Here is a 22863-nt window from a genome sequence, read left to right as displayed (position 1 = left end):
CCCCTGTCGGCTGCCGAATTCTCCGGCCCTCCAAAAGTCAGTGAGGCATGAGTCGCGCCGCCCGCCCCAGAGAATGGCGGGGACCAGCGTGACTCAATGGGCCCCAGGGCTGCCCGAATTCTCCAGCCCGCGATGGGCCGAAGGCCCGCTGGTTTTTTGCCGGTCCATCCGGCGTGGATCAGACTAGGTACTTACCGGTGGGACCTGGGGGGGGGGGGGGGGGAAGGGGCAATCTGGCCCCGGGGGGTGACCCCACGGTGGCCTGGCCCGCGACCGGGGCCCACCGATCAGCGGGAAGGCCTGTGGCGTGGGGGCACTCTTTTCCTACGCGTCGGCCGTGTCAGCCTCCGCGATGTCCAACATGCAGGTGACTCCCGCCCTGCGCATGTGCGGAGATGCCGTCAGCAGCCGCTGACGCACACGCGCATGCGCGGACTCTCGCCAGCTGGCGGAGTCCCTTCGGCCGCGGCTGGCATGGCACCAAAGGCATTCCATGCCAGCCCGCGGGTCACAAACCACTCCAGAGCCGGCCTAGCCCCTGAAGGTGCGGAGGATTCCGCACCTGTGGGGCGGGCCGACGCCGGAGTGGTTCACGCCACTCCATCCGCCGCGACCCCCCCGCCCCGCCGGGTACGTGAGAATCCTGCCCACTGTGTCCAGTTTTGGTCTCCTTATCTGAGGATGGATGTTCCAGTTATGCAGGGAGTGCAGCGAAGGTTTACCAAACTGATTCCAGGATGGCGGGACTGACGTACGAGGAGAAATTGAATCAGTTAAGATTGTATTCGCTGGAGTTCAGAAGAATGAGGGAGGATCTCCTAGAAACCTATAAAATTCTAACAGGACTGGGGAGGGTAGATGAGGAAGGATGTTCCCGATGGTGGGTGTGTCCAGAACCAGGGTCACATTCTGAGGATACGGGGAAGACCATTTAGTACAGAGACTAGGAGAAGTTTCTTCACCTAGAGAGTGGTAAGCCTGTGGAAACCGTTACCACAGGAAGTAGTTTCAAAGGAAATTGGGGAAAGCGGGATTAGGCTATTGAGTTGGATGATCAGCCATTATCATGATGAATGGCAGAGCAGGCTTGAAGGGCCAAATGGCCTCCTCCTGCTCCTATTTTTTTAATGTTTCTATGTTTCTATCTGGAATTAATAGTCTAATGATGACCATGAAACCATTGTCGATTGTCGTAAAAACCCATCTGGTACACTAATGTACTTTAGGGAAGGAAATCTACCATCCTTACCTGTTTGGCCTACATGTGACTCCAGACACACAGCAATGTGGTTGACTCTTAAAAAGCCCTCTTAAATAGACTAGCAAGGCACTTTATTGTATTCAACCGCTAAATAAACACAAAAAAGAATGAAACCGGACACACTACCCGACATCAACCCAGGCACCGGAAAAGACAACGGCAAACCCAGCCCTGTCGACCCTGCAAAGTACTTCTTAGTAACATCTAAGAGCTTATGCCAAAGCTGGGAGAGATATCTTAAAGACTAGTCAATTGGTGAAGCTATAACACAGGACTACTTGTGAGCAAAACAGCATACGCAGTAAGTAATAGTCAGAGCTAAAAGATTCCACGACTAATGCATCAGATCGAAGCTCTGCAGTCCTGCCACATCTAGCCGTGAATGATGGTGTACAATTAAACAACTCACTGGAGGAGGAGTCTCCACAAATATCCCCATCCTCAATGATGGAGAAGCCCAGCATATCTGTGCAAAAGATAAGGCATTTACAACAATCTTTAGCCAGAAGCGCCATGGATGATCCATCTCGGTCTCCTCTGGAGATCCACAGCACCACAGATGTCAGTCTTCAGCCCATACGATTCACTCCACATGATATCAAGAAACGGCTGAAGGCACTGGATACTGCAAAGGCTGTGGGCCCTAACAACATTCCAGCAACAGTACTAAAGACTATGCTCCAGAACGTGCCGCACCTCTAACCAAGCTGTTCCACAACAGCTACAACACTGGCATCTACCCGGCAATGAGAGAAATTGTCCAGGTGTGACTTGTACACAAGAAACAGGACAAATCCAACCACACCAATTACCGCCCTATCAGTCTACTCTCCATCATCAGAAAAGTGATGGAAGAAGTCATAAAAAGTGCTATCAAGCAGCACTTACTCAGCAATAACCTGATCATGGGCGCTCAGTTTGCGTTCCACCAGGGGCAATCCGCTCCTGATCTCATTATAACCTTGATTCAAACGTGGACAAAAGAGCTGAATGCCAGAGGTGAAGTGAGTGACTGCCCTTGACATCAAGGCAGCATTTGACCGAGTATGGCATCAAGGAGCCCGAGTTAAACTGGAGTCAATGGGAATCAGGGGGAAAACTCTCCTCTGGTTGGAGTCATACCTGACACAAAGAAAGATGGTTGTGGTGGTTGGAGGTCAATCATCTCAGCTCCAGGACATCTCTGCAAGCATACCTCAGGGCAGTGTCCTCGGCCCAACCATCTTCAGCTGCTTCATCAATGACCTCCCTTCCAACATAAGGTCAGAAGTGAGGATGTTCGCAGATGGCTGCACAATGTTCAGCACCATTTGCAACTCCTCAGATAATGAGGCAGGCAATGTCCAAATGCAGCAAGACCAGGACAATATCCAGACTTGGGCTGACAAGTGGCAAGTTATATTTGCGCTGCACAAGTGCCAAGCAATTACCTTCGCCTGAAAGTGAGGAACTAATCATCTCCCCTTGACATTTAATAGCATTACCATCGCTGAATCCCCCACAATCAACATCCTGGGGGTTACCATTGATCAGATAATGAACTGGACTACCCACATTAATACTGTGGCTACCAGGGCAGGTCAAAGGCTAGGAATGCTACGGCGAGTATCTCACCTCCTGATCCTCCCAAAGCCTGTACACCATCTACAAGACACAAGTCAGGAGTGTAATGGAAGATACTTCACTTGCCTGGATGAGTGCAGCTCCAGTAACACTCAAGAACCTCAACACCATTAAGGGCAAAGCAGGCCGCTTGATTACTTACCCTTCCACAAACATTCAAACCCTCCACCACCGATGAACAGTGGCAGCTGTGTGTGCCAGCTACATGCACTACAGCAACTCACCAAGGTTCCTTCGGCAGCACCTTCCAAACACACGCCCACTACCATCCAAAAGGACGAAAGCAGCAGATACTTGAGAACCGCACCATCTGGAGGTTCCCCTCCAAGTCACTCATCACCCCGACTTGGAAATATATCGGTGCTCCTTCACTGTCATTGGTTAAAAATCCTGGAACTCCCTCCTGAACAGCACAGTGGGTATACCTACAGCTCAGGAACGGCGGCAGTTCAAGAAGGCAATTCATCACCACCTTCTGCAGGGAAATTAGGGATAGGCATTGAATGCTGGCCGAATCAGCGACACCCATTTCCTGAAATTTAATTTTTTTTTAAAGATTCCACCTGGCATAGCCCTGTTTGCTCTAATGGTTCACATGTTCTTCATTTCCACAAACGATACCATGTAAGTCCAAGATAAAAAATCTGTCTTTACTGCCATAATGGGCTGCAATTTCATAGTAGTGCTGTGGCAAATGTACACAACTGGCTGATGTGTTGGTCATCTGGCATGTTCCCATCTCTAGCCTATTGTGTGAGAGCAGTTTCTGGAGATTGATGACCACCTAGTGGGTCGCAAATTTCTCACTTTTCTCCTTTAAGACACGCCTTAAAATTCTGTTGAGGAAAGAAATTCTGGTGATTTGCCTCAATATCTCGCTTTTTAAAATTCATTTTACAGGATGTGAGTGTTGCTGGCTGGGCCAGCATTTATCGCGCATCCCTAACTGCCTTCCATTTCAGGTAAGGACTCCAGATCTCTTTCCCTAAAGAACATTTGTGAACCAGATGGGATTTTACAACAATCAACAATGGTTTCATGGTCATCATTCAACTTTAAATTTCCAGATTTTTATTGAATTCAAATGTCACCATCTGCCAAGGCGGGATTTGAACTCAGGTCCCCAGATCTTGCTGACGTTTACTAGTCCACTGCGCCACTGACTCCCTATACATTATGTGGCTCAGTGTCATATTTTATTATGTAACACTCCTGTGAAGCACCTTGGGACGTTTTATATTGTTAAAGGTGCTATATAACTACAAGTTGTTGTTGTTGGCAGTGGCTAGATCTAAGTTTAGAGATTTAACAATTTGATTTGGATGTTTAATGCAAAAAAAAATAACTAATGGCAGGTAAAATTATTCAAAAATTAGTGAAACATTGCTCTTTATTTTTTGCAGTCTATACTCATAATATGCTCAGCATTGATTGGATTTCTTTAATTTGTCTCATGCAGCCTGTGTTCTCTACATGCTCAACACCATTCCATACAAAATAGACCAAAGATGACCATTTCCTCATAGACCAAACCAGAATTACCTTGCAAAGTAATTAATAAGTCCATTTCAAAAATATTATTTTTGATTGGGCATGGAATAGTCATACAATGATAATAATATCCTAATAATATCCATAAGGACAGCTAAAGCTGTCGGAACAGGTTTTCAGTACAAAAAGCAGATTGACGTGTAAACGTAATAGGCATTTTAAGTCTGAGTCATTGTTCATAGTTTGGAAAAGATCCAGCAAGCCTCTTTGATGATTCCGTTTGAAATACATCTAAGAGCTTCTCAGTCAGAATTAAAATAATTTCTATACATTCAAACTTCTAAAGCTCAACCAAATGTGCCTTGTCATCAACTAGAAGTTTTGTTACATTTTGAAAACCCATAACTTTTTGAACTAATTTTGAAGTGCAGACCAGAGGCAACAAGTTAACTAACAATTCATTAATCTCCTGCACTCACCAGCAATATGTAGTGACAGCAGGAAGGTTTTAATTAAAAATTCATCCTCAGAATGTGGGCATTGTTAGCAAAGCCAGCATTTATTGCCCATTGATAGTGGTTGGCTTGTTTATTTTGACCCAATAACATGAAGGAATGGTGCAAAGAAGAACAAAGAACAATACAGTGCAGGCTCTCCAAGCCTGTACCGATCATATATGTTAATATTAGCGTGGTGTTTTACATGGCACGCATCTTTCCTGCCACTAGCCTGCCAAGTTTCACTGGACAAGCTGGACACTTGACGTCAACCTCCACCAACGCCCCCTCCCCCATTCTCCAACCTAACCCCACAATGGGTAAAATCTCAAATGGCCGATGGCAAGCAGACCTCCTGATGCTTCCCCCCCCATCGCTGGTAAAATTCCAACGGAGGACAGAAGGTGGGAACAGGGAACTGCACCACTGTCATTGTACCCAATTTTATGGTACCCCCACCTACCATCCTACCCCTGGGGGGTTCTTGTAAAATTCTATCTAGGGAGTGAGAACTTGGAGATGATTCTTTTTCCCAAGCGCCATCCTTGTTCTTATAACTGGTGGAGTTGGGATTTGGGGAAATTCTGCTGAAAAAGCCTTGAGTGAGTGTACACCTGCAGACACAAATGCCAGCGATGGAGGGGCTGAATGTTTACCTTAGTGGATGAAATGCCACCAAGAGGATTGCTGTATCCTGGATAGTGTTGAGCTTCTTGAATATTATTGCAGCTGCACTCGTCCGGGCAAGTGGAGGGTATTGAATCATACTCCTGTCTTGTACCTTTTTAGTTGGTGGAAAGTTTTTGGGAAAGCAGGAGCTATGCCACAAACCACAGAATACCCAGCCTCTGAACAGCACTGGTAGCCATGGCATTTATGTGACTCTTCTGCTGCAGTTTCTGCTTAATGATGATCCTGCCATGTTGTCGGTAAGCAAATCAGCGATGCCAATACTATGGACTTTTAACAGGTGGTTAAGCTTTTTTCCGGTCAAAACGGAGATATTCATTTTCCGTTTCTTGTGTGGTGCAAATGCGACTTGCCATGTGCCAGTTCTAACCTGGATATGGTCCAGGTTTTGTTGGATGTAGTGTTAAACTGTTTCATAATCGGAGGAACATTCTGTGTTCAGCAGCAAACAGCCACAATTCTGAGATTATGGTGGAGGGAAGGTCATTGATGGAACAGTGGTTATGCCTACAACGCTACCTTGAGGAATTCCTGAGTAAGTAAAGAAGAAAAGTGGGCCACTCTTTTTACTCAAGAATTATTCCAATCCTACTTTTCTTTGTTGTTCTTAATGAGGGCTTATTTTGTCAGATTTTAAGTTGTCAAAAAATCAGTACAAAATGGTTGGCGCAAATCTTTACAGCGATTGTACAATACATCCAGTTAAACAATTGGCATTTAATAAGGAGCCCTTGGTTCGTTATTCTGCTTCAAAATAACATTTCAGTAAATGCAGTTACTTGCAGTTGGAATGCAATAAAACAATCATTTGTTTGCAATGCATCAATATCCAATTTTAAACAGTTAATGCAGATGTCAATATATGTTAATTTATTCTTGAGCTTCAGCATTTCCACTATAACATACATTAAACTTTTTCCAGGTCCAGAGATTAATAATTTCAGTGGTGCAGGAGAGTTCACTGGCTCTTCACTGGCACAACATTTCAGAATTCATGAAAATCTAATATTCAACTTCCGAGGAATGTTGCACATGAATGTTGTTTATATTTTAGTAGCTAAACAATACATGAATTAGAAAGATGTATTCTCAATCTCATTATTTTAATTATTTTTGTCCATCAAAAACAAATCACATGGGAGATAACTTTTATTTTCTGGGCCTTGATGATCACTGAATTATCTGAAATTAGATTTTATTCTAATGAGCAACAATCTTAAAAGGAACAGTCTTGATTAACTGCACTAGATACAGAATCAGTAATACTACACAACATTGCCCTGATGGAATGCATCCCAGAGTGTTAAAAGAGATGGCTAGGGAAATTGCAGATGCACTAGTGATAATTTACCGAAATTCACTAGACTCTGGGGTGGTCCCGGTGGATTGGAAATTAGCAAACGTGACGCCACTGTTTAAAAAAGGAGGTAGGCAGAAAGCAGGAAATTATAGGCCAGTGAGTTTAACTTCGGTAATAGGGAAGATGCTGGAATCTATCATCAAGGAAGAAATTGCGAGGCATCTGGATAGAAATTGTCCCATTGGGCAGGCGCAGCATGGGTTCGTAAAAGGCAGGTCATGCCTAACTAATTTAGTGGAATTTTTTGAGGACATTACCAGTGCAGTAGATAACGGGGAGCCGATGGATGTGGTATATCTGGATTTCCAGAAAGCCTTTGACAAGGTGCCACACAAAAGGTTGCTGCATAAGATAAAGATGCATGGCATTAAGGGTAAAGTAGTAGCATGGATAGAGGATTGGTTAATTAATAGAAAGCAAAGAGTTGAGATAAATGGGTGTTTCTCTGGTTGGCAATCAGTAGCTAGTGGTGTCCCTCAGGGATCCGTGTTGGGCCCACAATTGTTCACAATTTACATTGATGATTTGGAGTTGGGGACCAAGGGCAATGTGTCCAAGTTTGCAGATGACACTAAGATGAGTGGTAAAGCGAAAAGTGCAGAGGATACTGGAAGTCTGCAGAGGGATTTGGATAGGTTAAGTGAATGGGCTCGGGTCTGGCAGATGGAATACAATGTTGACAAATGTGAGGTTATCCATTTTGGTAGGAATAACAGCAAACGGGATTATTATTTAAACGATAAAATATTAAAGCATGCCGCTGTTCAGAGAGACTTGGGTGTGCTAGTGCATGAGTCACAGAAGGTTGGTTTACAAGTGCAACAGGTGATTAAGAAGGCAAATGGAATTTTGTCCTTCATTGCTAGAGGGATGGAGTTTAAGACTAGGGAGGTTATGTTGCAATTGTATAAGGTGTTAGTGCGGCCACACCTGGAGTATTGTGTTCAGTTTTGGTCTCCTTACTTGAGAAAGGACGTACTGGCGCTGGAGGGTGTGCAGAGGAGATTCACTAGGTTAATCCCAGAGCTGAAGGGGTTGGATTATGAGGAGAGGTTGAGTAGACTGGGACTGTACTCGTTGGAATTTAGAAGGATGAGGGGGGATCTTATAGAAACATTTAAAATTATGAAGGGAATAGATAGGATAGATGCAGGCAGGTTGTTTCCACTGGCGGGTGACAGCAGAACTAGGGGGCATAGCCTCAAAATAAGGGGAAGTAGATTTAGGACTGAGTTTAGGAGGAACTTCTTCACCCAAAGGGTTGTGAATCTATGGAATTCCTTGCCCAGTGAAGCAGTTGAGGCTCCTTCATTACATGTTTTTAAGGTAAAGATAGATAGTTTTTTGAAGAATAAAGGGATTAAGGGTTATGGTGTTCGGGCAGGAAAGTGGAGCTGAGTCCACAAAAGATCAGCCATGATCTAATTGAATGGCGGAGCAGGCTCGAGGGGCCAGATGGCCTACTCCTGCTCCTAGTTCTTATGTTCTTATGTTCGTATTGCAACAATCTGCCAATTCATGTCAAGCACAGAATTCTGCCTGGTTCCTTGTTATAACTGCCATTTTCAATGTCAATGCTTCAGTCACCCTCCCAACAATATCATTTGTTAGACATAAAGGCTGATGGCAATGTATATTTATCATATTTAGTGACAGTCATTATGTATTTCTACGGAGTCAGAAAGTAATATTAATAATAAATGGTAATAAATAAACCACATGTCTTTAAACATTGTAAAAATCATTTGGTGCAAATGATAAAATTAATTTCTGGGAGGTAGCTACAAATAGGTTCAGAAAACTTGCATTTGATTCATAAGCCTTACTTTCAATGTGTTTAAATCTGCCTTTATGTAATTGCTTTTTTGCTTGAAAGCTTATTTTATAATTTTGGAATTCTTCTCCAGCCCCACAATCCTCCGAGTTCTCTGAACTTCTCTAATTCTGGCTTCTGCAACATCCTTTAATTGGTTCCCTCTTGGTGGCTATGCCATCAACTGCCGAGTTCCTAAAGCTCTAAAATCCCGACAAATCTCCACTCTCTTTCCTTTTTAAGACACAACTTAAGGCCTACCTCTAACCAAATATTTGGTCCTCTGATAAATCTTGAGGTGGTTTGGTGTCATAGTTTGTTTTATAATCGCTGGCATTCTCAGTTTGGGAGACTAAGGGCACGATTCTCCAGAAAAATGTCCAAGGGCTGTAGCGAGCTGGAATCGGTGCGAGTTTCCCAGCGAGATCGGCAACACTATTCAGCATTAATTGGTCCACTTAACGAGGCTTCATGGGCTTCTCACCTTGAATGCCGCCTCGCCAGCTAATTCGCGCTTATCAGACCCCCGCTATCAATGTCGAGCAGCACTTAAGCTGCACTTGCTCAGCTAATCCCAGCCAGCTCACAACAATGGCGTCCAGGAGACCAGCCACAGGATTTGGGGATGCTGACCTGGGGAGGTTCATGGTTGCGGAAGAGACCAGGCGGGGTGTCCTGTTCCCCCAAGGGTCCCGGAGGATGAGCCACAAGACAGCCAATGCTACCTGGGACGAGGTGGTGGCAGCAGTCAGTTCACGCAGTGTGACCAGGAGGACTGGCCACCTGTGTCAGAAGGTCAATGACTTACACAGGCAGCATGAGTGGACACCAATGTCCCACCTCCCAAACTCCAAGGGAGCGCTCCCCAGGCGACACCCTACCCGCCATCCATCCCCCTCCCCCTTCAGCTCTCCCTCAACCAACCCCTTCAACCCTCCCTCCATCCCCAAACCTCCCTCCATCCCCCTCTCCTTCAGCACTCCCTCAACCAACCAATTAAATCCTCTCTCCACCCCAACACTCCCTTCACACCACCCCTACAACTATGAACTACGCATGTGGTTACTAATGTTCTGAGGGAGGATGTATTTGCAATTTTTAAAAACCTTAAGGTCGACAAGTCCCCTGGGCCAGATGGAATATATCCTCGGATTCTTTGGGAGGCAAGAGATGAGATTGCAGAGCCTTTGGCTTTGATCTTTGGGTCCTCACTGTCCACGGGAATAGTGCCAGAGGACTGGAGAGTGGCGAATGTTGTTCCTCTGTTCAAGAAAGGGAATAGGAATGACCCTGGTAATTATAGGCCAATTAGTTTTACTTCGGTGGTCAGTAAGTTAATGGAAAAGGTCCTGAAGAATAGGATTTATGACCATTTGGAAAGATGCAGCTTAATCCAGGATAGTCAACACGGTTTTGTGAAGGGTAAGTCTTGCCTCACAAATTTGATTGAATTCTTTGAGGAGGTAACTAAGTGTGTAGATGAAGGTAGAGCAGTTGATGTCGTATACATGGATTTTAGTCAGGCATTTGATACGTTCCGCCATGGTCGGCCCATGAAGGTGTGGGATAGAGGGAAATTTGGCCAATTTGATAAGTAACTGGCTATCACATAGAAGACAGTGGGTGGTGGTGGATGGAAAATTGTGCCTTTCCCTGACAGTTTCTGTTACCATCTTATGCTTCCTAATTCTTGCCTAATCACATCATAATTACCCCTCCCCCAATTGTAAACCTTGCCTTGCCATATGGCCCTATCCCTCTCCATTGCAATAGTGAAAGACACTGAATTGTGGTCACTATCTCCAAAGTGCTCTACCACAAACAAATCTAACACTTGGCCCGGTTCATTACCCAGTACCAAATCCAATGCGGCCCACCTCTTGTCGGCCTATCCACATATTGTGTCAGGAAACCCTCCTGCACACACTGTACAAAAACTGCCCCATCTGAACTGTATGACCTATAGAGGTTCCAATCAATAGTTGGAAAGTTAAAGTCACCCATGACAACTACACTGAGACCTCCAAACCTATCCATAATCAGTTTTGCAATTTCTTCCTCCACATCTCTATTACTATTTGGAGGTCTATAGAAATCTCCTAACAACGTGACCGCTCCTTTCCTATTTCTAACTTCAGCGCATATTACCTCAGTAGGCAGATCCCCCTCGAACTGCCTTACTGCAGTCGTTAAACTATCCTTGATTAATAATGCTACTCCTCCACCTCTTTTACCACCTTCCCTACTCTTATGGAAACATTTATACCCCGGAACTTCTAACAACCATTCCTGTCCCTGTTCTAACTATGGGCGGGATTCTCCGACCCACCGCCTACAACTATTTATCTGCACTCTCTCCCTGTTCCTCCGAGTCCCCAACAACTATTGCTCTCCTGCTCTTCCCCCTTCCCTTCTGAGCCACAGGGACTGACTCAGTGCTGGAGATCCGGTCACCGTGGCTTACCACTGGTAGGCCGTCCCCCTCAACAGTATCCAAAGCGGTATGCTTGTTACTGAGGGGAACGACCACAGGGGATCCCTGTACTGACTGCTTCCTCCCAGCCCCTCTCACCGTCACCCATCTATCTTCATTCTTCGGAGTTACTACATCCCTGAAGCTACTATGACCACCTCTGCTTCCCGAATGATCCGAAGTTCATCAGCTCCAGCTCCAGTTCCCTAACGCGGTTTCTGAGGAGCTGGAGATGGGTGCACTTCCCACAGGTGAAAGCAGTGGGTTTCCCCCGGGTGCTCTGGTTTCCTTCCACAAGTCCCGAAAGTCATACTATTAGGTAATTTTGAGATTCTGTATTCTCCCTCTGTGTATCTGAACAGAGGAAAAATCCTCCCCTACTCGGCGGGGCAGGGGGGTCCCGGCGTAGCAGAGTAGCGCCAACCACTCCGGCGTCGGGCCTCCCCAAAGGTGCGGAATTCTCCGCACCTTCAGGGGCTAGGCCCGCGCCGGAGTGGCTCCCGCTCCGCCGACTGCCTTTGGCGTCACGCGGCCCGGCGTCGGAGCTGGCCGAAAGGCCTTTGCCAGTTGCCGTGAGTCTGTGCATGCGCTGGAGCGTCAGCGGCTGCTGACGTCACCACCGGTGACCACCATGCGGTGGAGGGAGTCTCTTCCGCCTCCGCCATGGTGGAGGCCGTGGCAGCGACGGAAGAAAAACAGTGCCCCTACGGCACAGGCCCGCCCGCCGATCGGTGGGCCCCGATCGTGGGCCAGACCACCATGTGGGCATCCCCGGGGTCCGATCGCCCCGCGCCCCCCAGGACCCCAGGGGTCCGCTCGCGCTGCCTGCTCCCGCCGGCACAGAGGTGATTTAAACCACATCGACGGGAGAGGCCTGACAGCGGCGGGACTTCGGCCCATCACGGGCCGGAGAATTGCCGTGGGGGGGGCCCGCCAATCGGCAGGCCCTGATTCCCGCTCCCGCCGATTCCCGGGTGGCGGAGAATTCCGGCCACGGCGGGGGTGGGATTTATGCCAGCCCCGGGCGATTCCCTGACCCTGCGGGAATTCGGAGAATTCCGCCCCAAATGCTGGAATGTGGCGACTAGGGTCTTTTCACAGTAACTTCATTGCAGTGTTATTGTAAGCCTACTTGTGACAATAAAGATTATTATTAATTAAATCGGCGCCAGCGTGAGGATTTGTTGGGGTGGCCGCTGAATGATGGGAGGCCGTTGGATATGGGATGGATCCCGTTAATCGTATGGAAATGGGGCTTAAGTAGTGATATTTGGTTTCTCGCCACCAAGATTCCGACTTGGCCTACGGGAGCAGACCGGTTGCCACCATGATTCCGATTTGGCCTACGGGAGCAGACCGGTTGCCACCAAGATTCCGATTTGGCCTACGGGAGCAGACCGGTTGCCACCAAGATTCCGATTTGGCCTACGGGAGCAGACCGGTTGCCACCAAGATTCCGACTTGGCCTACGAGAGCAGACCGGTTGCCACCAAGATTCCGATTTGGCCTACGGGAGCAGACCGGTTGCCACCAAGATTCCGATTTGGCCTATGGAAGCATACCGGTTGCATCGCAAACTGTTTGGCGCCTGGCGCACTTCACGTTGTTGGCCTCTCCCGCTATTCACTGGCTTTATTACGCTTGAGGGCAAGTGTAATGAGGCCGGAAGAGCACGCCCTATGTTTTCCAGCCAGAGGGGAATTGGAACTGATTTGTGCCCACAATCGGAGCAGAAATCGGGAAGCAATTCAGTATCCCTTGCCATGCAAATTGATGCATGGCGAGGATTTTGAGGGATTCCCGAGGAATCCCGCTATCAGTCACTCTCCCCCTACATTGCAAAGCAGCCCCGCCACATCACAAAGCAGACCCCACCCCCCTCCCTGCATTGCAAAGCAGCCCCCCATCCCCTGTATCGTGTATCAGCACCCCACCCCTAGATATTTTAGGTCCCCCCACTTCGCCAAAGTGCGGGAGTGACCCAACCCATCCCCTTCTTGTCCCCTCCCCGAAACCCCCGAATAGGGGTTCTCACGACTGTCAATCTCTAGTTGACCAAAATCATGCAACCATGGAAAGACGGTGGAAAGCATATAATTCTCTTTGAAGTGGTCCAGGAGCTGTCGATCAAAACTTGATATTTAAAAACATTGCAGTTAGAGTACTTCAGAATTATTCAACTATGAAGGAAGATGAATGGAACAATGCTGACAGCTGGGGTATGTGGAAGCTGTCAATATCAATAGTAAAATCAATATCAAAGAGAAATTAATGAATGGCTTGCAGCTAAAAGATCTGAAGGGGTTTAAACACAGCTGACTGGTTTTCTTTTTCCAGAAATTGACAGGTGCTACCTCCTGTGTCTGAACCAGTAGGTATATTGCACAGGTGAATGTTAAAGCAGTGATTTTTTTTCACTATATCTGTCTGAACTGCACTCTAACTTCCTGACAGCAGTATCTCTTCTGGCGGACTTCCTCATAGAATCATAAAATCCCGGCAGTGCACAAGAAGGACATTTGGCCCATTGAGTCTGAACCAACCCTCTTAAAAAGCACTCCACTCAGGCCCACTTCCCCACCCTATTCCTAAAACCCCTCAACCTAACCTACACATCCCTGGACACTAAGGGACAATTTAGCATGACCAATCCACCTAACCTGCACATCTTTGGATTGTGAGAGGAAACTGGCGCACCCGGAGGAAACCCACGCAAACACGGAAAGTGCAAACGCCACACAGACAATCACCCAAGGCTGAATTGAACCGGATTGAACCGGATCCCTGGCACTGTGAGGCAGCAGTGCTAATCACTATGCCACCATGACGCCCTGTCAGGGGAGTCTCTTCTGGGGGACTTCCTGACAGGGCTCTCTGTCCTGGGGAATCTGTTGGGGGGGGGGGGGGGGAGGTCTCTTTATTTAGGGAGTCTTTGCAGGTTGGGGGAGAAGGGGTGGGTTGGGTTACCCCCGCACTGGAGAGTAGATGGGGGGACCCACAAAATCCAGGGGGTGGGGGGATAGCTGAATTGCACTGTGGGAGAGGGACTGAATTGCAATGTGGGGAGAGAGTGGCCAGCCACAGGACCTTGCTATTGGGCTGCCTGCTCAAAATGGTGGCGTGATAGCGGTAATTTTCACAATCCGCGCCATACATAAATATACATTGCGAAGGATTAGGAATCACTTCCTGATTTGCGCTCATGTCGTCCAGCTACAGCGAGAGAAGTCTCCCAAATGGAGAATTTCACCCATTGCCTCAACATATTTGCCACAGTCAGAGTTCATTAAGGAAAGCATGCTTCTCTTTATAATGTACAATTCTAACCAAAGTTTAACATTAACATGTCAGTGGTTTATTTATTGATCAGTTTTTCGTAAATAATTATCATCCAAAGTGTACATCATAACGGAAGTGATTTTATCATTAAATGCTGGTTAAGATGAAAACTTGCACAATCCTGACTCTTATTCTAAAAAAAAATAATTCTGCGCTATTTCATCAGCTGATGTGACTGAAGGAGAGCATAATTTATTGTGATTACCCAAACTATAGTGTTAGCATTATTAGAAATGTGGCTGGCAGATTGCTTGGAGTAGCTAATATAGCAACACTTACATCATTTGGAATAGTGAGCTCATGGGAACTGGTTTGACCAGTAGCATCCAGTCCTGCTGTTGGGGCAAAAATGGAAGTTTATTAGGATCACTTTCCTCATAAGTATTCAACAAACAAAATGTCTTAAAAGGTTTGAGGAATAGTTATAAAGAAGCAAGAACAAAGAATAATTGGCAGAGATTGAAAGAGACAGCCATACAGCATACAAAATATAAAACCGAATGAGGAAAATACAAACTAAAGGAGGCACACTAGATGTGAGGATAAAGTTTTTACGTGCATAAAATACAGGCACAGATATAAAAGAGTAAAAGAGTATTTCAGGCTAGAAGGAAAATGAAAATATGCGGCAAGATTTAGCAAATGAAGAAAGAAAAACAGGTGAGGAGTTGAACGAAATAAAAATAAAAATATACGGGTTGAGAACGATAAGATAGACAGTTTGTATTAAGTAAGGAAGAGTTAAAATATAGGAAGCTGACTTATAAAAGAAACACAAATTTTAAAACTCAGAAGTAAATTAAACATGATAAGGATTCAGCAAATAGAAAGTGATTTTCAAGTTTTAATTGTTTCTGTCTGTATATTACGCAACCTTTTCATGTAACATGCATTAGATGTGTGTTAATGAGACTAACAAATTTTTGCTAAGACAGAAATGCTTAATATTAGGACAAAATGAAATTTAGTAAAGATGCTGAACAATGGGACATCATTACACAATATTGGAATTAATAAGAGACATAATACATTTAAATGATGCTACAACATACTATTATTTTTTTACACAACAAATTTGTTAACAAGGGTACAAGACAACAATGAATAACTATTAATGACACAACTCGTTACAAGGGTAATTATAAAAATTAGTCACAGTTAAACGTGACAACAGGAAACTTGGTCATTGACCACATTTAATTAAGTGATATAATGACCATGGGAGATAAAGGTGCTTTGAGAAAGGACATCCCCAGGGAGTCATGGGTACGTACCAGGGAAACCAGGGGTGGTCTGCCCAAGGGGAGTAAAAGGGGTATGCTGCATAGCCAACTGATGAAGCTTGGTCAACTGCAGGGCAGGATGGGAAATTAGAGCTAACCAATCAAATGGAATTATATCAGAATACAGAAACCATCTTTCTTTAAAAAAACAGGAATAATTAATTAAATTAAATACATTCTTTTAATCAATCATTTATGCTACAATTGAGAAATAAATGTGTTAAGATTAATGACATTTTTATTGTTAAACATACAATAGCTATTGTTAATGTTAAACTACTATTTACATTTAAATGATTAACAAATTTTGAGCTCTTAACACAAAGCTAACGATTTGTAGCTGGGCCAATGTACTTTCTAGCAAATAGAAACCATAAAACAAATTCCAAATAATTCACATTAACTATATATTATAATACTAAACATAGCAAAAACTACAGCAAACTCTCTTCCATTTATTAATAACAGAAAGTAAATGCTGCCCAGAACAAATGAGAAAGAGGGCACTGATTGTAGTGCACAGGACTCACGTCAGGATGAGGAAAGGCATATTGTCCCTGAACTGTGTATGCCTAAAACGAAAGGTTAAAAACATGCAATTACATTTATCTGTTTATTCTAAAATGCTAAATTAAACTACAACTAAACTGAATAAAAAATACTACAAATTCACATTCACTTAAAATAATAGCCACATTTAAAATTAAAGCGCTACAATCCATTTCTTAAAGCACACAACAAGCCTTAAATTAAAGGAATAGCTTGCCCTTTTAGGCCAGATTGGATTTTAGTCAGATTTCAAATGACTATGTATGTGAATATTCTTTTCTCCCTTTTACTTCCCTTCCTGCTTACTAACTTATATTTCATTGGGGTCAACATTACTGAAATTACTGAAATGGTATTGGATGGTCTTTCAACTGTGGGAGCAGCTCAGCCAAGACCCCTCCCATCCAAACCTAATGCCCATGTAAATAGAAATCATTGGATAATGATCCAGAGCAGGAATTCGGTTTACTTTTCCACCTATAGCCAGGGATATTATGGCCCATAACGTCCTGGTTCCCCAGCATTGCATTTAGTGGGTACCCCAATGATGCGCTGGGTAATCCCTCTAGAAAGTTCCTACATAAGAAGTGTGGAATTCCGCAGCACAATTGTGCTGAGCTTGGAATTATCCGATGGAAGGGATTTAAATCAGTAACTTCGGATGGTTCTATCAGTTTGACCCTGGTAGTTGCTCTGAAAGATTTAGTAGGAAAAAATCCCTTCGAACTCCAGAATAACCATTAAAACACCCATACTGAGCCTCGCACGGGACACCCCGCATACACACAATCCCCCACACCACCCACCCACGATCGCCCTCCCCTCCACAGCTCCAGGGTCGCAGGTTCGATTCCGGCTTGGGTCACTGTCTGTGCGGAGTCTGCACATCCTCCCCGTGTATGCGTAGGTTTCCTCCGGGTGTTCCGGTTTCCTCCCACAGTCCAAAGATGTGCAGGTTAGGTGGATTGGCCATGGTAAATTGCCCTTAGTGTCCAAAATTGCCCTTAGTGTTGGGTGGGGTTACTGGGTTATGGGGATAGGGTGGAAGATGTTAACCTTGGGTAGGGTGCTCTTTCCAGGAGCCGGTGCAGACTCGATGGGCCGAATGGCCTCCTTCTGCACTGTAAATTCTATGATCTACCTCCTCGTCCGACCAACCATACTGGCCCAACCAAACCCCCCCCTCGATCTGACCTGAACCCCCTCCTGGCCCGACCCGAGCCAACCCAACCGTTCCCTCACGGCCCTACCCCAACGGCCCTACCCCAACTCCCATCCACCTCATCTACTCCCCTCACTCCCACTTGGTTTAAGGACCTATCCTCCCCATTCCCTCCCAATCTCCCCCAAATGCCTGAACCACTTATCTTGGAAATTTACGTTCTCCCTTTAAATTGGTTCTTTAAACATCTCTGGTACATCAGTTGGTGCCATAAAAAGAGGAAGTTTATTTCTTCTCTGTCCCCCAGTTACTCCTCACTGCTGCAGCCAGGGGCGCACGTCTCTGCTCACGTCTCACCCAGCTGAGTGAGGATGGTTGGGCAAGACAGGGGCAAATCCATCCAGATTGACAATCTCCAGCAGATTGCCATTCTGAGGAAGTTACGGGTAAAAGTTCAAATGTACCCCTCCAGCCACCCTAGCTGAGATTGGTTAACTCATCACAGATCAATGATTGAGTGTGGAATCTTCCTGGTCAGCATGATGCAGTATCACTTCATGAAAACATGGCTGAAAAAAGAATCAGCATTGAGAGAACCTATACATTGCCTTATCAAGCAGACGCAAGAGTCTGGAACAGTGACGGACAGGGATGTAAATATTGGAGCTAGTCAACATGCCAGTTTTCTGTCACCAGAATCGGGGGAGGGCATCTGCCCATGCATCCCGAGAATCGATTGAAAACTGCAATTAAGGTTGTTAAAGAACTCATTAAAAGCTAACTGAAAGCCATGTTCAGATTTTGAAGGGGGCGCATGGACTGCATGCTGGATCTGGTGCAGGAAAGATGCATGGAGGTGAATGCACAGTGGGGATTTAGTCACATCCAGCCCAAGGAATTAAGTGGGCCCCATGAAAAGGAGAACTGTGCAGAGAGACACAGCCATTGGGTCAATGCAGTTGGTGGAGAAGGGTGGTCGCTAAGGGCTTGGGCAGCGCAAGGGCTCATCACCCTTCAGGCATCATGACCAGATAACAGGAGGGGGTCAAGGCTTCCAATAAAAGTTGGCATGCCACCTGAGCACAAGAAAGTTAGCAATTGGTAACAGAAGCTTGACTCTCAGATTTCAGGACCAGTGGCGATGAGAAGCAATGAGGGGCAGATCCCCAGGCATCAAGGGAGCATAGGAGAAAGAAACAGGGGAAGGAAGTTAACAAAGGTCATATCCTCAACACAGGATCTACCACCACAGATGGGACTATCCTGAAATGGCCAAGAACTAGTGCCTCGGGAGACTGTGACTCTCCTGGCAGATGGTGCTCATCATCAATTTATGCCCTCATCATCAAAGACCTCACACCTTGCAGATCTGGTCACCATGTCCTGCCAGTAGCACCTCTGGCTCCTTCCATGAATCAGCTGTGGACCTTGGTGGCATCTTGTAAATGGTTGCACCACCACTGCATCCCGCAGGTCACATCAAGCAGAATTGTGCCTCGCAAGCACAGAGGGCAGGGTTTTAATGGTTTCATCTGTGTTCAGCACTGACTGCCTAGCCATCCTCGGCTACGTAGTGCGAAATGGAGGGATAGGCTCCGACCCGGAACGCATGCTCCCCCTGATGGAGCTCCCCCTGCCCCACTGCTCCAAGGCCCTGAAGCGCTGCCTCAGGTTTTTCTCTTATTACGCTCAGCGGATCCCCAACTATGCAGCACGGTAGCATGGTGGTTAGCATAAATGCTTCACAGCTCCAGGGTCCCAGGTTCGATTCCCGGCTGGGTCACTGTCTGTGTGGAGTCTGCACGTCCTCCCCGTGTGTGCGTGGGTTTCCTCCGGGTGCTCCGGTTTCCTCCCACAGTCCAAAGATGTGCGGGCTATGTGGATTGGCCATGCTAAATTGCCTGTAGTGTCCTAAAATGTAAGGTTAAGGGGGGGTTGTTGGGTTACGGGTATAGGGGGATATGTGGGTTTGAGTAGGGTGATCATTGCTCGGCACAACATCGAGGGCCGAAGGGCCTGTTCTGTGCTGTACTCACCACTAGATTCCCCAGGTGCAAGGCATCATCAATTGCACCCAGGTGGCCATCAAGACACCGACTTTGGGAAGCACGGTAGCATTGTGGATAGCACAATTGCTTCACAGCTCCAGGGTCCCAGGTTCGATTCCCGGCTTGGGTCACTGTCTGTGCGGAGTCTGCAGATTCTCTCCTTATGTGCGTGGGTTTCCTCCGGGTTCTCCGGCTTCCTCCCACAGTCCAAAGATGTGCAGGTTAGGTGGATTGATCATGCTAAATTGCCCTTAGTGTCCAAAATTGCACTTACTGTTGGGTGGGGTTACTGGGTTATGGGGATAGGGTGGAGGTGTGGGCTTGGGTAGGGTGCTCTTTCCAAGAGCCGGTGCGGACTCGATGGGCCAATGGCCTCCTTCTGCATTGTAAATTCTATGATTCTATGAATGCCCAGTGATATTCATCTAAAGGAAGAGTTCCCACTCCAACAATCAACAAGAGATTCCTGCTTGTATGCGCTCACTGTCATGGCTGCTATCATGCCTCATCAAAATTCAGCAGTCAAGACAGCTACAATCCTTCACTCCACCCCCTTGAAGTGAAGACTACTTACCCCTTTATGAGAGGCTGAGATAGAAGCAAGGCATGCTACAATCACAGCCATCTTCTCTCTATGGGAACCATTGAGCAGGCCATCAGCTTCTCAAAAGGAGATTTTGGTGCCTGGACAAGTCGGGTAGGCCCTAGAGTACATTTATACATGTTGGTCTTGTGCTTCCTTCTCCATAACATGATCTTTCAGTGACACATAGACCTTGAAGAGGGTGAAGTACTAGATGGACACAGATCATTAGTGAAAGAGGAGTGTTAGGAGGTGGAAGAAGAGGAAGAAGAAGATGCAGAACACTGGGGTGCCAAGACTGCACAGTGTGGGGCTGGCATGGGACTCAAGGGTCTCATCACAATGTCATTAATGTCAGGAATCATCTGACCTTTGCTCCCCTTCATCACTTCTTCCTTCTTTTCCTATACCTTCATTATAAAAAAAGGCTCATACATCTGTCTTCATGTATCAGTACATACGTGATACTCAAAAAAATAAAAACTGCATTATTATATTCGACAACAAAATGACCCACTATTGCTCTTCCCAATGTGGTGGCATTTGACATCTCCACCTTTAACATTGTGCTTCCCTTGTGGCCTTGGAGCATTACAGGCATCCTGATCACTTGTCCCTGCTTGTGACTGAAATGCCCGTTGTGATTGTCCTCACTGTACAGGCACTCTTGATTGTTCGGATGAAACTCCAGAGACTCTGCGGCTGCATCGTTGCAGAGATAGTCTCTCCACTGAGCCCTACTGCACAGATACTCCCTAGGTCAGAGGGCCTCAGGAGATGATGATGATGCATGAGGAGTGGCATCCTCCTTGGTGACTGCCTCAGCTCTTAGTTGGTGCTCTGGGTGGCTGGAGGGGAGCACCAGTTGGGGCACAACTGGCATCCCTCCAAACACCCTTGTGCCGTCTGCGCCACTGAAGGTCTAGGCTACATAGAGTGGATGCACCATGTGTCTGTCAGTGCACAAGCCCTGCACACACTCCAAATGCTGCTCTTCATGGCTCCCCACAAGACTAACCACATTCTTAAAGCCTTGAGCCACAGTGAATGTGAGCTGAATGGATTCCTCCAATCCTGCAACATGTGAGACCACATCTGTTGCCACAGACCCATTTAGAGCCTCCTTTCCTATGACTCCCGAGACTCTACATCTGTGTCCAGCTGAGCATGGCTGTGTCTATCCTCCATCCTCTAAGAGGACTGCCACAGTTGCCTCTGCTACTGTCATCTTCTCCTGCATGCTTGTGACATGCTCCTCATCAAGTGTCACCGTATCTAATTATGTGCAAAGAGCCACTGGTGTGAATGTATTTATGCTGGTGGCGGGTGCGCTTGGAAGGTATTTTAGTTTGTTTAGAGCTCTGTTCTGTCAGCACTTGGCCCAGTGAAAGAGTTGGTCTTAGAAGTTTGACGTCAGCACCCGTGAGAGGCACAAGAAATGATGAGAGTTAGTTAGGGAGAGCAGAGGCCTCTGCAGTGCTGAGGCTTCCCATTATGGCAGAGTTTCCCACATGTTGTTGGAGAGGCTGAAGTACTCTGCACCCCCTCAGTAAAGTAATTCCAGTTTCTCTTCACAATTTCCCACCAGGGATGTCCATCTTGCCTTCCTTGACATTCTCTTCATCAGCGGCCCTGATGATCTTCATCACTCCTTCTTCCATTGTGTGGAGGATGGACAGGTAGGGAACTCCTTCTCATGTCTGGGCCCTCTCTTGAGCATTATATGTCCATTTCTACTGACAGGAGAAAACAGAGAGGCATCGGAAACTGATGGCCTCTATGTCAATGTCAGTGCATGACTCGTTGCCAGTAGGTCCTCAGCAACGCTGTAGGAGGGATTCTCCGGTCCTGCCTGCCCAGAGACAGGAAATTCCTGCCTGAGGTTAGTAGACAATTTAATGGTCCATTAATTGTCCATCCTGCCTGTAATGATTCCCACAATGTGCGGGATCGGAAAATATACCCCTATAGCTCTGGAGACTTTCTGATGGGTCAGTAAGTAATCTGAACATACATTCCACCCTATTCAGGAGCAATGTGCACCCTGAGGTTCTTCAGCCACAGTGTGTGCTGGAGGGTGATAATGTCCTGAGGGTTCTGCAATGCATACAATTCCTACACTGGACACAGTTGTCGTGCACCACATTCCATCTGCGTATTGTGTTGGCAAACTTTATCCAAGGCCTCTTTGGTCTGGGAGGGTGCTACCCTCTGGGAAGAGGACCTCCCTCCTCTCCCTAACTGCCTCAAAAGAAAACTTCCAGGACACTACCAAAAAAACGAGAGGCAGTCCAACCCTGGTTCCAGTCCTTTCCCTCTCCTCTTCCGTGTATATTTCAGAAAGTAATGCAGGGAAATGGCAGCCACAGTAAGGGCTGTCATTGTGGACTTAAATCAGGCCTGCTGTTTGTCTGTACGGCCTTCAATCCCCCTGTGGATTGGCTGCCCAAGTCACACTAGCTAATTAACACTTCACCCAGAAAAGATGCTTCCTTTTGGGAAGGGAACAATCCTGACATCCGTTTCCCAGCCCCAGGAGGAAAATCAAGTAACAATATCCATTGCTAGGTACTCTGCTGTTTACTTTGAAGCAATGACACATACTTTAATCACTGAAACGGTTGACATGTAATGAAATATGCCAAATATATAAGGGCAATCAATTCCTCAAAATTCAAACATAAAGCTTTG

The 22863-nt window shown here is 46.3% G+C and overlaps 1 protein-coding gene across 23 annotated transcripts in view; it reads right to left on the bottom strand.

The window, feature by feature from the left end:
• zgc:110045 (uncharacterized protein LOC664755 homolog) overlaps positions 1-22863 on the bottom strand; it is a 326605-nt gene that overhangs the window by 23514 nt on the left and 280228 nt on the right. For 18 of the 23 annotated variants that reach the window (XM_038797701.1, XM_038797711.1, XM_038797694.1 and 15 more), the window contains 3 exons: positions 16361-16402; positions 15822-15897; positions 14827-14882 (listed from right to left, as the gene is read on the bottom strand). In XM_038797701.1, the coding sequence (XP_038653629.1) occupies positions 14827-14882; positions 15822-15897; positions 16361-16402 (174 nt within the window). The remainder of the gene's footprint in view (positions 1-14826; positions 14883-15821; positions 15898-16360; positions 16403-22863) is intronic. The other 5 variants (XM_038797696.1, XM_038797691.1, XM_038797707.1 and 2 more) reach the window with 2 other exon arrangements.

Source organism: Scyliorhinus canicula, chromosome 5 (genome assembly GCF_902713615.1).
Source record: "Scyliorhinus canicula chromosome 5, sScyCan1.1, whole genome shotgun sequence".
Taxonomy (NCBI): domain Eukaryota; kingdom Metazoa; phylum Chordata; class Chondrichthyes; order Carcharhiniformes; family Scyliorhinidae; genus Scyliorhinus; species Scyliorhinus canicula.
This window is presented reverse-complemented; position numbering and strand designations above follow the sequence as displayed.